Below are 14039 nucleotides of genomic sequence, written 5' to 3' on the forward strand. Positions count from 1 at the left end.
GACCTTTTGAGGTTTTTATTAATGGAATAATTAAATTTGCAGCTCTTCTTTGTCAGATGCCTTCCTGTATGATTCATGCAAAGCCATGACTCTAGAAAATAGACTTTGCCATTTTACTTTAAAGGGGCTGAATTTTACCTTTCTGGATGTGACGTGATACTGTCTACATTATTTGCATAAAGAAATACAGAAATATAACACCAGTACACAAAGTTAGACCATTATAAACACATGTACAGAACCGTTATACAACCAGCATGCCTGTACATTTAAGCGAGAAGTAAATACATTACAGTGCATTTAGTGACAATGGATGTGTTGTCTGAATAGGTTTAACATATTTACACATCTGTGCATGCATATGTTACATATGGAGTTAAGAAGTAGTGTGATTCCACTTGCCATAAAAAATCATCTCAAAACACGCAAACTTGTTTGGCCTTAAGGTAATTAAATGCAGCACCCCTGTGGTTTAGGGTCGTGCACCCCGGGGGGTAGCAACAGTCGGACCTCGCGGTACCCTTGGTAGGTGCATGAGCTATGAGCTCCGCCATTGTGTCATATTAATTACTTTAATTTCAATAGTAAGGGGTGGTTTAAGTTGAATTTTTTTTAAACATATAGCTCCCGAAAGGTCGAGCACGTCCTTTTTCATAAAAAGTTGACGATGTTTTTCTTTTATTTTTGTTTACAAAATGGCTAGTGCTACACGTTGTTAGCTAACCGGCACTTTCTTTTCATTTTACATTTTTCAGATGTGTATGTGTGTGTGAGAGGAAAATCGGGACTGACTGTATTATTAATCCCTCTGCCAGGCCAGCCAATGTCCGAAATAAACGGCAAGTTACGCAAAGAGAGAGTACAAAGCCGCTACACATACATCCGTGTGTAAATGTGTGTGTGCTGTATTTATGCACTGAAGTGGGGTGGGGGTTTAATTACAGTAGTTTGTCATCAAGCATCCTGCACATGATATCACAGGATGCCTTGGCTTTCTAGTCGATATCTCACCTGCTGTAAGAGAGAGGAGAGCAACTGAAGCCTCTGCTGTTGCTCCAAGTCACTCTGTCCCTCCTGACACACACACACACACACACACACACACACACACACACACACACACACACACACACACACACACACACACACACACACACACACAGAAAGACACAGGCCAGCAAAAAAGAAGAGAAGCACAAAGAGGGAAGACAGGATGAGGGACAGCAGTGATTGTCACACAGATACATGGATACGGTGAGAAGATGAAGAGGGTGAAGTAAAGCAGAAAGGAAAAGAAATGTATCATAAGGCAGACAGACAGAAGGTACAGCTCTAGCAGTGCAGCGACAAAAGCAGAAGATGAGCAGCGGACACAAATATATATGGTACTTTTAAAAAATCTCCTTACCTGGTTATCTGACAGCACCCCCTCCTGGGATGAAGGTGTAATAGCAGGTGAACTTGTGCTTGAGCCACTCCTCCTCCCTCCTCCTCCTCCTCCTCCTCCTCTCTGTGCGGCTTCCTTCTCCACATCTCTTTTATGCTGTCTCTTACTTTGTCTGTTTGGCTCTCTCTTGTCTACTCTCGTTTGTTCCTGGTCATCTACTTTCTCTTCCAAACATTCCACTGCTTTCTCTAACCTCCTCTCCCTCACTCTTCCTTCCTCTCTCACAGAGGGACTCTTTATTAGTCTCTCACCTCTTTTCATCTCTTGTCCATTCACTTGTTCCACTGTTTCACTTGCTTTCTCTCTCAATCTGTCACTTGCTCTCTGCCTTTCTCTCTCCGTGTCCTTCAGCCTCATCTTCTCTCTCTGTCTGTCACTTTCTTTATCTATCTGCTTGTCCACAGGCCACTTTGAGCACTCCTCTTCAGATGAGCTGCTGTCTTTGCTGTTGGCACGGTGGACCAGCTGGCTGAGTCTGGAACGTAGTTCCTCCTCCAGAGGGTCTCCGGGCCCTGAGCTGCTGGCCGAGAGCTGGGACTCTGGAGCTAGAGAGTGGGACTGGGGGGGGCTCAGGGACGCTGAATTCGGGGCCACTGTGTCCAAGTCTTCTGGCTCTGGTGTCATGGCATCTAATTTGAAGGCGTCTGGTGCAGCTGTGGCCACTGGCATAGTGTCTGGTACTGGATGTTCCTCACTTAAACCCCTCTTCAGCAGGGCGTTGAGCAGAAAACCACTGTTCTCCTTGAATTAAGAGGGAGGAACATGAATGCAAAAATGCTAAAGACTACAGAGTTACTGAAGAGAATTGATTGAACTGCAAATACAAATACTGCCTCTAACTGGTAAAACAATATTTTACAACCACACAAAGACTTTTTTCTCTGGCAGAGTTTCAAGTCAAAAACATTATTAATAATCAACTATACTTGTGATAATTTACCTGCACTATGGGGTAGATGGACTGTGTGTGGCTCTGGCCTCCAAGCCTGCTTTGCTCTGTGGAGGACTCCCTCTTGCTTTTCCTGCGTCGCCGTGACCTCCTGACAGGATCGCTCTGTCTCTCCTCGGCCTCACTGCTGTCTCCCATCACCTAGGAACAGTGGTGGAAATGAACTGAGTACATTTGCTCAAGTAATGTACTTAAACACACTTATGAGGTCGTTGTACTTTACTGGGGTATTTCCATTTGATGTTGCAATACTTCCACTCCACTACAGTTGTACTTACTACCTAGTTCTCCGATTAAGAGTCTAGTTTAAGCTAAAGAGACATTTCCCTTTTCATTTAAATAATTGTCAGAGGCTCAAAGATGATCTCTTAGTTAATGGTTATTTCACAGAAAGAGCAAAGATAAGAAAAAATACACATCACGAATACAAAGTTGTGTAGCACAGTTTGCTTTTTCTTCTTTCCTGCCTCATTAAACATCTCACGATTTATCTTGTGGCCGCCACAAAACATACCACATTTTTACTATTATTACTATAGTAATAATAATATACTATATTATATCATTGTTATTATAATTATCATCAATATCATTGCTATCATTACTAGCTATTATTATTATCAGTATCACTTATCACATACTACATCACTTACAGGAACCATTTTTCTGCAGTATGAGTATTTTTATTTTTATTCTTTGTTACTTTAAGTTAATTTGCTAATATATATATATAATTTATTTATTTATTTTTAAGTTATATTTTTGGGCACTTTTGCCTTTATTTTTGATAGTACAGTGAGAGAGAGACAGGAGAGTCAAAGAGAGAGAGGGGGGATGACATACAGGAAAGGGCCAGACTTGAACCCAGGGCCACTGCAGATAGGACTAAGTCCATATGGTGTGCTCTCTACCAGGTGAGCCACCGAGAGGCCCATATTGATATTTTTTAAACAAAGGATGTGAACATTTCTTCTACTGCTGCCTATAGATTTATATGTTTTATTATTAACTTCTGAAAAGTAGATATTGTATGGTCTACTTTTTCACATGCTTTTAATGTATTTATGTAGATATACTGTTTTTTCCATGACCAACCTGTGAGACACAATACGTTCTGTGTAAATTCATCTTATCTACCAACATAAAAGACTATGTTTACACCAGACTTTGTATGCTAGACTATGTAATGTTACACATTTAAAAACAAATCACCTTAGGGTTAAAGTTCACATCCAGTGCATCTGAATGGAGAGGATACGGAGAGCAGTTCTGCTGATGGTGTTGGTGGTATAGGGGCTGGTGCTGAGGATGCAGGTGTGTTTCCGGTGGTCCTTTCTTCCTCAACAGGTTATGAGGTGTTTTGCGAGGACACGCGGACAACACTGACGAAGCCTCAGAGTCTGAGTTGAGAGTCTCTGTGTTGGTGTACTGGCCAGAGGATGGTGAGGTAATGGGCAGGTGCTGGGTGTACGTCCACTCTGGGTCGTGCTGTGAGTCCGTGTAGTAAGTCTCGTCGGACAATTTGCGCCGGAACTGTCTCAACGCTGCACCCCAGCCGCCTTCATTGTCCTCGTCAGAGTCGGATCCCATCTCGTCGTATGCTGAGACGACGCCTGACTCCTTTTCCAACACACTGAACACAAGGCTCTTCCTCTTGGTGAGCAGGCTGGGCCGAGACAGCTGAGAACTGTGCAGAGCGATCCAGTTACCGTCTGGGCTCTGGAGCACTGAGGATGCACCTGGATGCACATGAGCAGACAGCAGCAGAAAGTCTTACAGTGTATCTCCACCTGTACTTCCTACAAGAGCCTTTGGGGATGCAAGAGTTTGACCCATTAGAGTAACAGGTTGAATGAAAAAGGGGGATGTTGGGTGAAGTACCACTAAAAGTGCAATGTAAAACAAAGGCTAATTAGAATTGAATACATTGCTGAGAGACAGTAAATATGACCCGGACATAAAGGGAGACATGAATCAAAAGGTTGCATTAATCTTAATTCATGTTCTGAAAATACAGTATCTAACATGAAAAAAAAGAATAGATACATCTGTTTATACACGAGAGTGTAGTCAACTCATACATAACTCATACATAAAAGATACTACAAGTGGGTACAGAATATTGGCTGAATTGAATTCATTGAATTGACATTAGTGGCTGCAACAACTTTGGCAGCAAGAGAAGTCAAATGAAGTCTGTTCAGCCTTAGTGATATTTACTGGAGTTGTCTAGGCGATCAACACTCTTCCAGCTCGGTAGAGACGTGGCCTTGGCCTCCCTCTTCAGAGAAGCGTACTCTTGCAAGCCACCACCTGCTCCGGCGCCCTCCTCCTCTGGACCCTTCTCTGGGGAGTCGTCACTGGTGAGGGAGAACGCTGACCGAGACCGCTGCACACACACACACACACACACACACACACAAGCAGATAAATTTGATCAAACTGTTAGAATGAATGGTATGTTTGACAGCTCTGGAAATTTAAAGCTAAACAGACTTCCAGTCAAAGAAGCTCCAGACAGTGCAATACTGCAGTGGCACAGTAGCAGATAAAGTACATTTACATTTATTCAATGGGCAGATGCTTTTATTTTTTAAGTATAATGGTAGTAGAGTGATATAGTAATTACACGATGTAAAGGAAAAGACTACAACTGTGGCTGTGAGTCATAATTCTCAACAGCAGGTGGAGCTAGAAAACAACTAAATAACAAGCTGGACAAGGGAAGCGCTACAAATCTCTCTTCGTGCCTGTGCGCGCGCGCGTGTGTGTGTGTGTCTGTGTATATATGCGTGCGTGCGTGTGTCTGTATGAGAGGGAGAGCTTCTGCCATTATGTCATTGGGATATTGAATGCAGCTGCAGTCTTATTGGTGAACAATCAGTGTATCTGAAGCAGATCTTGATTTAACATCAGAACAAAAAGCAGGATCTTGCAGGACACAGAAGAATAAGAGGGAAAAAAAGTGATTATTATAATGGGTAGCATGCAACTACCCACAACTGTATTTACCATTACAGCAAGGATCAATGTTAAGGTAAAGCACAGATTTGAGTGTGCACGCTTTGTGTTTCATTGAGTGTGTTTGGAAAGAGCTGATAAACAGAGCCCGTCCCATGGCAGGCCGAGCAGTTGAAGAGGATCCCTCCGAATTTCACAGGACTTTGATCTTCGCTGAGTGAAACAGCAGGAAACAGAACGGAGAGGCCTGGGGAGCGCAGCTTTGATGCCTCTCTCACATGGGACGATGACAAATCTCTGTGAGTCCCTGCTGACTAGTAGTGTGAACCACTGTCAGGTGTGTGTGTACTGCTGATTCTTGTGAATGCGATCCTGTGCGTACTATGTTTCTCTATGTATCTGTACAACCTGTTTGCTGCTGTGTATGTGTACTTGTATACCAACTGGAACATTTAGCAAAACAATGCTAGGTAAGCTGTCGTCTCTGGCTTTTCTCCTTCCTCACTCTTAAGATATGAATCAGAATTGATTCATACTAGGTACAAATCACATTTGCAATACTTTTCATGCTTTGCTTTTGCCTACTTAAAAACAAAATCCACTGTAAAATTCTTCAAAACAGTGGAAAACGTTCTATTAACCATACACCTTTGGGTCTACTCTACTGCCTCATAGTGTATTTTTATTCCTCATGGAGACACCATATCTCTGCCAAGTCCAAACCATCTTCTAAATTAGTTTAAATTAGTTTTTAAATCTGTATCTGGCTCTGCAACATCATCCTAATAAAAACGGTGGTCACTTTAGAAAACACTTTAATCCAGGAAGTATCACATCTTTGCACAAAGGATTAATTATAAGTGAGACAGACTCATGACCACAGGTTTTCGCTAGGACTACAAAATACAATGCTAAATGGGACCACATCGACAAAGTGGCTGGTGATACTGAAAAGTTGAAGTCATTTTCTGCCAACCACAACATTCCTGTGTTTTTCAAACCTGGCAAAAACACTGAGACAACGGCTGGTCCACCCCAATGAAGACATACCAAAACACAGACAGAGGTCATTATACTATATGTACTGTGAAATGAAGTGATGAATGTACAGTTTGTACACTGAAAAAAAAAACACCCTTCTTTAAACACATGCTGCACAATCAAAGAGCAAATCCTTCTGGTCAAGAATCAGCAGTTTACACCCACTAACAGCAGTTTTGTTTTGACCTCACTTCATATGGTTGCCAGTTGTCGTGTCATCTGTGTTTTGCGAGTTTGTACAGTTTGAGTGACAGTATGGACTGACCCAGAGGGAGTTAGGGGTCTTGAGGGGGTCCTGTGGTCCTTGTGAAGAAGTGTGAGGTTGAGATGGAGAGGGCAGCTCACTGGGCTGGATCAAGGACTGAGGCTGAGGCCAGACAAAGTCATACTCTGTCTGCATCTCTGAACGCTTCCTCCTCTGGATGATCTGAGAAAAAAAGCCAGGAAGGGGAAGAAGAAGGTGAAATAAGACAGAATGACAGAGGTTTGTGGTATGTCGGCATATAGCAAGCCTTATATAAATAGTGAATTGTAATAATAAATGCAAATTGCAAAATGGAAATACAATTCCACAACAGTATTTTGCATTTAGCCATGAATAATTTGTTATAATGAAACCCCTAAAACCATTAATCGTGTTTTCATTTGAATTTTCATGTGATATTATGCACCAACAACGTTAAAGTAGAGATAAAAATACAGTTTCTATTTCAAAGACTTGATGGCCAACAAAAGTTAATTAAAACTGAAAAGCAATCAAACAACTGCAAACTTTGTCTCCACTTATTATGTGTATGCAAATGAGGAGATATGATTAAAATTAAAGCAGTTGTTTGAATTTTAATGTACTTGTATGCAGATTCCGACAGAATAAAATATCGTTTTCAAAGATTGTCTGCTCTCTTCTCAAATAATACTGTAATCTCAATTTCAAAAGGACTTTCAAAAGAACTTAAACTTCCTGTGTTCCTGAGCCATGTCTCCTCTAAAAGGTATCATCAATGCAAATGCTTTTGTTAAACATGACAGTGGTCTACTGATCTGTCAGTCAGACAGTGAAGACAGAGAAAGTGAAGACAGAGATGGGACCTAGCATCACTTTTCAGTGTGCGAATACGTTTTATAAATAAGGTTAACCACACTCAGTGTGTTCATATAAAAGCGGGAAAGTAAACATGCCAAAATAAAACTCTCTCTTACTCAACCTACTTTTTGTACAATGGTTGTTGCAAGTTCCTCTATGAGCTCTTCTTTGTGGTCCCGCAGATACCGAGCCTCATTCTGCTTCTCCTACACACACACACACACACACACACACACACACACACACACACACACACACACACACACACACACACAAATATATTCAGTTCAAAGTGACTGTGAATTACCAGGAGAGGGTCTGTGCAGACGTCTTAGCCAAAAACCATGACTGCATCCCGCTGATACTGACACCGACAGAGAGGCAAGAGGAGAGGAGAAGTAAGAGGCTATGGCAGAGGCAGTGGGGATAGAAAATACAGGCATGAAAAGCAAAGAGGAAAAAAAAAAACACAAAAAAGAAAAGAAAAGAAAAGAAAGGGATGGAAAGAGAGAGGAGAAGAAGAAGAGGAACAGAAGGATTCTTACCAAGCTGTCACTGAACTCCTCTGCCTTAGTGATGGCCTCTTCTATGGCCTCCTCAGCAACGCGCAGGGCGACTGTGAGAGTCTCTGCCATACTGTGTCCTGATATCAACAGATACATCTGTGAAACATACACCTTTGCAACAGGGCTACAGACCTTCTTTAATTCAATAAAACACATGCATACCCGTGCTTTTTGCCCACATGGAGAAGAAAAATTTGATTCCTGCACGCTGCCAACACCAAGTTTACTGGTGCTTGAGGCAAAGCTCTCTGAACGGCAATGACTCAACAAATATTGGATGAATTTACCCTTCAATTTTCCACAGACATTCATAGTTCCCTGGGGATGAATGCTAACGAATTCACTGATTCCAAATCATTTCTGCCTTTTCCTTTAGTGCCTTTGTGAATTTGACAATTTTTTATTTTTAAGTGAAATGGCTCATGGACTGCTGTGTATGGATTGCCATGACACTTGGTACAGATATTCATGTTTCCCTCAGGATGAATGTTGAGTGATTAGAATTTGGCCTGCTAATTAAGCCCACTCTCCAACCTGGTCAGCAATTGCAGCAACAGTGGCCGAGGAAAACAGCTCTTGGAGGCAATTAAGTAAGGTACATGAGGCAGCAAAACGAAGCAATTATTGATACTAAGAACATCACAGACTAAAATGACACCCAACAAAAACTTTGAAAATATGATGCACAGTACCTAGAGCTGGGTTTAGGTGCTAACTAATGACAGCAAGCAACCAGCGTCCAGAGGTGTCTCAAGGTGAGAGGAGAGTGGTGGAGGAGGGAGCCTGAACGTAACTTTACCTTTTCTAAGGTAAGATTGAAGATACAAATGGCAACAGTGTAGTGAGTTTGATGCCTGATGAAAGTGTATGACGAGAATGTTGCATTTTCAATAAAACTGGTGCCAATTGAGCTGGAATATGAACTTTTTTTCTGCATGATTTCATTTTTTTATGCACCTGCTTAGCAGCTGTGCATTACAGCACTTAATTTGACCCGCACTTAAATCAAAATGCAGATTTCGTACAGGCCTTAAACCATTAGCTGAAAGAAAAAAGGGTTTCTGTTGGTATGGTCCATTTAAACACAACAATCTGCAAAGAGCATAGATCCCACACACACACACATAGAGACTGTTTGTTTGTGGGAGCTGCCATTATCTAAATGGCAGATCTTGATCATTGCATAAACAACCCATAGGTAATTACTGCCTAATAAATGAAATGAGGTTTATCATGACATTGCGGCTGTTTAGTTGTTTAAATATTTATTTGTGTGTGCTTGTGTAAATGGAACAAGCATGTGGGTCTAAAAGTGTTGTCTGTGGTGTGTAGGAGGCTGTAATTTTGCGTGTGTGTGCATTTGTGTGAGAAGGCCTGTCAGCAGTTTTATGTGTGCAGTGGATTTATGTTTGTCTATGTGTGTGAATTTTAATGTGTGTGCAGTTTAATGTTGAAAATACGACTGTCTCAGTGCGTTTGCTGTTAATGTCAGTGTTGTGTTGCACCGATGAGACCCCCCCCCCCACACTCTTGCCCTTTACGGAATGGTCTCCATTTGTTAAGGCAACAATTAATGGGTAATAAACATAAAAGCTCAGGCTTTTAAGAAAATGGAACAAAGGACAAATGGTGGAGAAAAAAAATCAATATGGCAAAAACATCGGGCAAGAAAGAACTGTAAAGTGAAAAAGATTATGTCCATTATACTGTAATTATATTCCTGCTATACTGTTGCTGAAATAACTAATCTGAACTGCCTAAATTAAAATGCTGCCCTGTCATCACCTAATCGCTCACCTTCACTCTGTTTGTAGAAGGCGGAGTCACTGCCACAGACGCTGCCATCATTGTCGTTGCCGGTGCTTCCCTCGTGAACACTGCTTTCTGAAAGATAAAGAGAAACAAAGTCGTCAGTTAACGTCCTTCGAACTGATGCCTGTCACAGAATTGCAAATATCCTGCTCATATCATACCATATAATGATGTAGCTGCATACTTTTCTTAGGTTACACCGCACACAATGCCACTAAACCCCTTTTCTTGTACTCTTGTCAACTGTATTCCCAACTCCATTTTGTCATCTTGTCAAGTGTATTATTTTGTTTCTTGTACTTGGTGCCTTTCCCTATTGTACATAAAAAGAATATAAAAAGAAAAAACACAAAGTGACAGTTGAATGAAAATCCCTCTCATCTCATCATCATCATCATCATCTGATCATCTGATAATTCCCTTTGCATTCCAAACAAATTATGTGCTGGAACTTAAAACAGGCATATTCTCAGCATGTAGAGGCATCACCATGTTGTGTGTTTTTTGTGATTTATCTATAGCTCATTCAGGCCAAGTCTCTTGTGAGTTAGTGCTATATTTGTGCAAGTGTCTTTTTCAAACAAACCCTGAAATCTAGAGTTACAGTGAACCAAAATGGAAATTTTGTGATTATATATTTTTTAGACATGTCTACTTTAAGAGAAGGGGGTGGAGAAAGTAAACAGTGAAAGCCCAGAGAAGGTGTAGTGGTTACAACATCCCCGCCTTCAAAACCACAGATTCCCTTAGTGGCCCATTAATTCCTGTTAGATATCTCTCCTGCGGTTCTCCATGTATTGTGGCCTTCTCATCATTCCAGCTTTAAAAATGAGGAGAGTGTACTTGGACATGCTGCTTATTAAGAAGACAAAAGGTCAGACAGCACAGGAGAGGGCTTTGCCAGACCACAAAGGTAGAGTATTATGCTATTGGATAAGGGAAGTAAGTCCTCTGGGTGACCATGCTCCAGGTACACTTACATATTATCCCCTGGTCACAGCCCATACTCCTTCTCAAACACAGATCCAGACAAAACGCAGGAGCACCTTGGCTTAAGTTCCACCTCTGCTCCTCCGTTTAGCTCATTTCCATCCACTAACCAGAGCCAAAGCAAAACCAAACCCAAACCTAGGCCTTGTTCCAGTACTTCAGCCCCCGCTGCTGACAAAACACGAGCACAACCAAACTGTATGACTTCCATCCTTGGCCCGTCTCTTTGCCTCCGCCATTAATCTACTCAAGAGTGTCCCATTGCTGCTCCTGCTGGACAGGCTGCAGTCTCTGGATGAATGAACAGAGACACTTGAAAGCTCCCGGTGGTTTTGGTTGCGAGTCAGGCTTCGAGCAGCCACAGCCGCTGACCGATCTCTGCCATAGGTAACTGTAATACAGCCAAGAACACAGCCATTACACTGCCATCACTCTTTCACACCACACTGTTTCTGCTGGATGCAGACTTTGCATTTCCCTCATGTGTAAACATATATATTTTGCAAATAACAGCAATACCCTAAAAATTATTCCAGAAAGGGTGTAATGGGTCCAACCCATGAAAAATATGAAGCCAAGGAAAACATAAGCGAATACATCAAAACCAAAGAGGCTGACAGTTTCTCCTGTTTTCCCATGACAGCAGCAGGAATACAGTCAGCTGTCAGATACTGTGTTACACAGTTTCAGCCTTACTGAAAGACGTGCTGCTGTTTGTCAAAGCTCTGTGACGTTTTAGTGCAGAGCCGGTGCGCCAACAATCACAAACTCTTACATTACTCTGCTTTGACATGCAGTGACATGCTGTAACTCACCCGAAAAAGACAATGCTTTCTACACATCTAAAAACAGGCGACAGCTGCCTTTACAGTAGCAGCACCTCCCCTCACACAGCCTGAAGACAGTGTGAGGTGAGCATCCACTTTGAGGAGTGTGTATTGGATTTAGTGTGTGCCCTGTGTTTCCAGGCCCAGTCCGCCCAGTCGCAGCATGGTATAACAAGTCCCCAAACCATTACACGCTCCAGCCGTGCTTCACTCCCTGAGTTGTCTCATTCTAACTGAAGCGGCGTTCAACAGAGCCGTACTGTTCTCGCTTGGTTAGAGTTGAATTATAGTTTCTGGCAGTGTGGAAGGGGACAATAGGTGGGGAAATTACCTGCAGCAGCTCAGGACAATGTAGACACAAAAGGACTGCTGTCAGAGAAAGTGAGCTGCCTCGCAAGAATCACACACAGACAGGCGGCTGAGCAGGTATGGCAGCACACACACACACACCCACTCACTCACACACATACGGAGAGACACATAGGGCAGATGATATACAAATATGCAGACTACGAAACCTCTGAGGATTCGTAATGCGTGCCACACCAACACCAGCTCAGCACTTGTTACATACCAATGTCAACCTCTGTCACAACAGCGTCAATATCTGTCAATATAACATCTGTCAGAGACATCCAAAAAGAATAAGCCGTTACTGTCACCTGTCATATGGATACAGCCTGCAGCATGTTAATGTTTATCCTCGACAAGCAGGGAAGTTTATCTGTGTACCACTGTCTGAACATCATTTTGTTGCCTCATCAGAGTTTCTCAGATGCAGTGGTCAAATGCAATTTTACTTTTACAAACTAGATCCAAGAGAGAAATATTTGACTTTTTCCTCATTCACACGAAACATACGATCAGCTTTGTGTGGTGTGCTGGTGAAGACTTAACTTTACAGCACAGTGTTTACAGAGTAAAGAGGTTAAATTAGCCACAAACAACCCTGACATATTATCACAATTACTTCATAAAGTCGCTATGGCAAACGTGTTAGCAAATACGTACTGAGAACAACATTGAGCAACATAAGTATTTATTCGAAGTCATGTTTGTAGCCACCAGCTCTGCTTTGCTCTCCACCAATGCCTGAGGAAAATATCTGGATTTTAGATGGTCAATTTTCCACTATGTTCACCAGCTAGTCGCTGTCTGTGTTCAGTACTGTGCAGGTATCCTGTGTGCTGGGTTTTTAAGAGCTTGTGTGTAAAAAAAAAACCAAGCAGTTGGCTGCTGCATCTTGAAACAAGGCTGATGAGAGAAGCGACACTTAACCAAATGTTAAGGTTGCGATCTCAAAAACCAAATCAATGAGCTGAAACACTCGCACAGCTCTGCAGAGCTACAGAGATGGGTAAGTTATTCTCAAAAGTTCCATCACTGTTCAGATGCAATATTTCCCTCCAGAGTAGATGCGCTAAAATGCTGCACCTCTACTTTACAGTATTTTTAAGATGTTAGTGATTGATGCCGACATCATTGTTTTGTTTGTCGTTATTTCCATCCATGCCTGCTCTTCATCCATGAGTCATGTATGACAAGCTACAATACAATGACTAGTGAGACACACCAGAATGATTCATTTGTCATTAGCTGGTCCTGTATGGCACTGCTGCCATGTCAATACAGAGTTGATGGAAAGTCAGTGTGTGTCTGTGTGTGTGTGTGCATGTGTCTCATTCCAGTACATTTTTCCTCACATGCAACCTCTGTATTTTCTCGCTATGACCATCGTCTCACCTTTGTTCCGCCCCACTTACCATTCTGCCACTCAGGGGAATGAAGGATGATATCTATCGATATCACCATAGTAACCGCAGAGACGACAGAGGTGGCCTGCATCTATGAGGGTGTCTGAGTGAATGTGTTTGTATGTATGTGTGTGTGTGTGTGTGTGTGTGTGTGTGTGTGAATGAGTGGGAGAGCTCCATTACCTTTCTATTAAAATGTTTGTATGTTTGTATTGGGATGTCTTTTCCTTTTTATTAACACAACAGCATTGTTTTCCAGCTATTTTGACAGTGACTGTTAATTAAAGAATTGATGGATTTTGCTACTATTTGCTAAGTGCACACATGTGAAGTGATTTTCATACAACATTGGTATTAATTGAAATCCTGCTGAATCCTTGCCTACTGTGTGTTATGGTCATTTCGTGCTGTGGGACAGTGAAATATAGCTTGTGTCCAAAATCACTTCACTCCTTCCCTTCTATCTATATAACAGACTCACTATTGTGAGCAGTAAATTGAGATTTCGCACCAGTCATCGTCAGATTGTGTTGCTACAGACAGTAACTTTTGCATCTATGATAAAAAAAAATGTGATGCATTGCATTTTGGCATTGTTTGAGTTGGAG

At 41.9% G+C, this 14039-nt stretch overlaps 1 protein-coding gene across 3 annotated transcripts in view; it reads right to left on the reverse strand.

Moving 5' to 3' along the window:
- myripb (myosin VIIA and Rab interacting protein b) overlaps positions 1–14039 on the reverse strand; it is a 129546-nt gene that overhangs the window by 10410 nt on the left and 105097 nt on the right. For 2 of the 3 annotated variants that reach the window (XM_056364655.1, XM_056364654.1), the window contains exons 5-12: positions 9846–9932; positions 8028–8125; positions 7608–7688; positions 6664–6825; positions 4617–4785; positions 3609–4135; positions 2388–2537; positions 1409–2188 (exon numbers count right to left, since the gene is read on the reverse strand). In XM_056364655.1, coding sequence (XP_056220630.1) covers positions 1409–2188; positions 2388–2537; positions 3609–4135; positions 4617–4785; positions 6664–6825; positions 7608–7688; positions 8028–8125; positions 9846–9932 — 2054 coding nt within the window. Of the gene's footprint in view, positions 1–1011; positions 1075–1408; positions 2189–2387; positions 2538–3608; positions 4136–4616; positions 4786–6663; positions 6826–7607; positions 7689–8027; positions 8126–9845; positions 9933–14039 lie in introns of all 3 variants that reach the window. The other variant, XM_056364653.1, reaches the window with a different exon arrangement.

Source organism: Seriola aureovittata, chromosome 20 (genome assembly GCF_021018895.1).
Source record: "Seriola aureovittata isolate HTS-2021-v1 ecotype China chromosome 20, ASM2101889v1, whole genome shotgun sequence".
NCBI lineage: Eukaryota > Metazoa > Chordata > Actinopteri > Carangiformes > Carangidae > Seriola > Seriola aureovittata.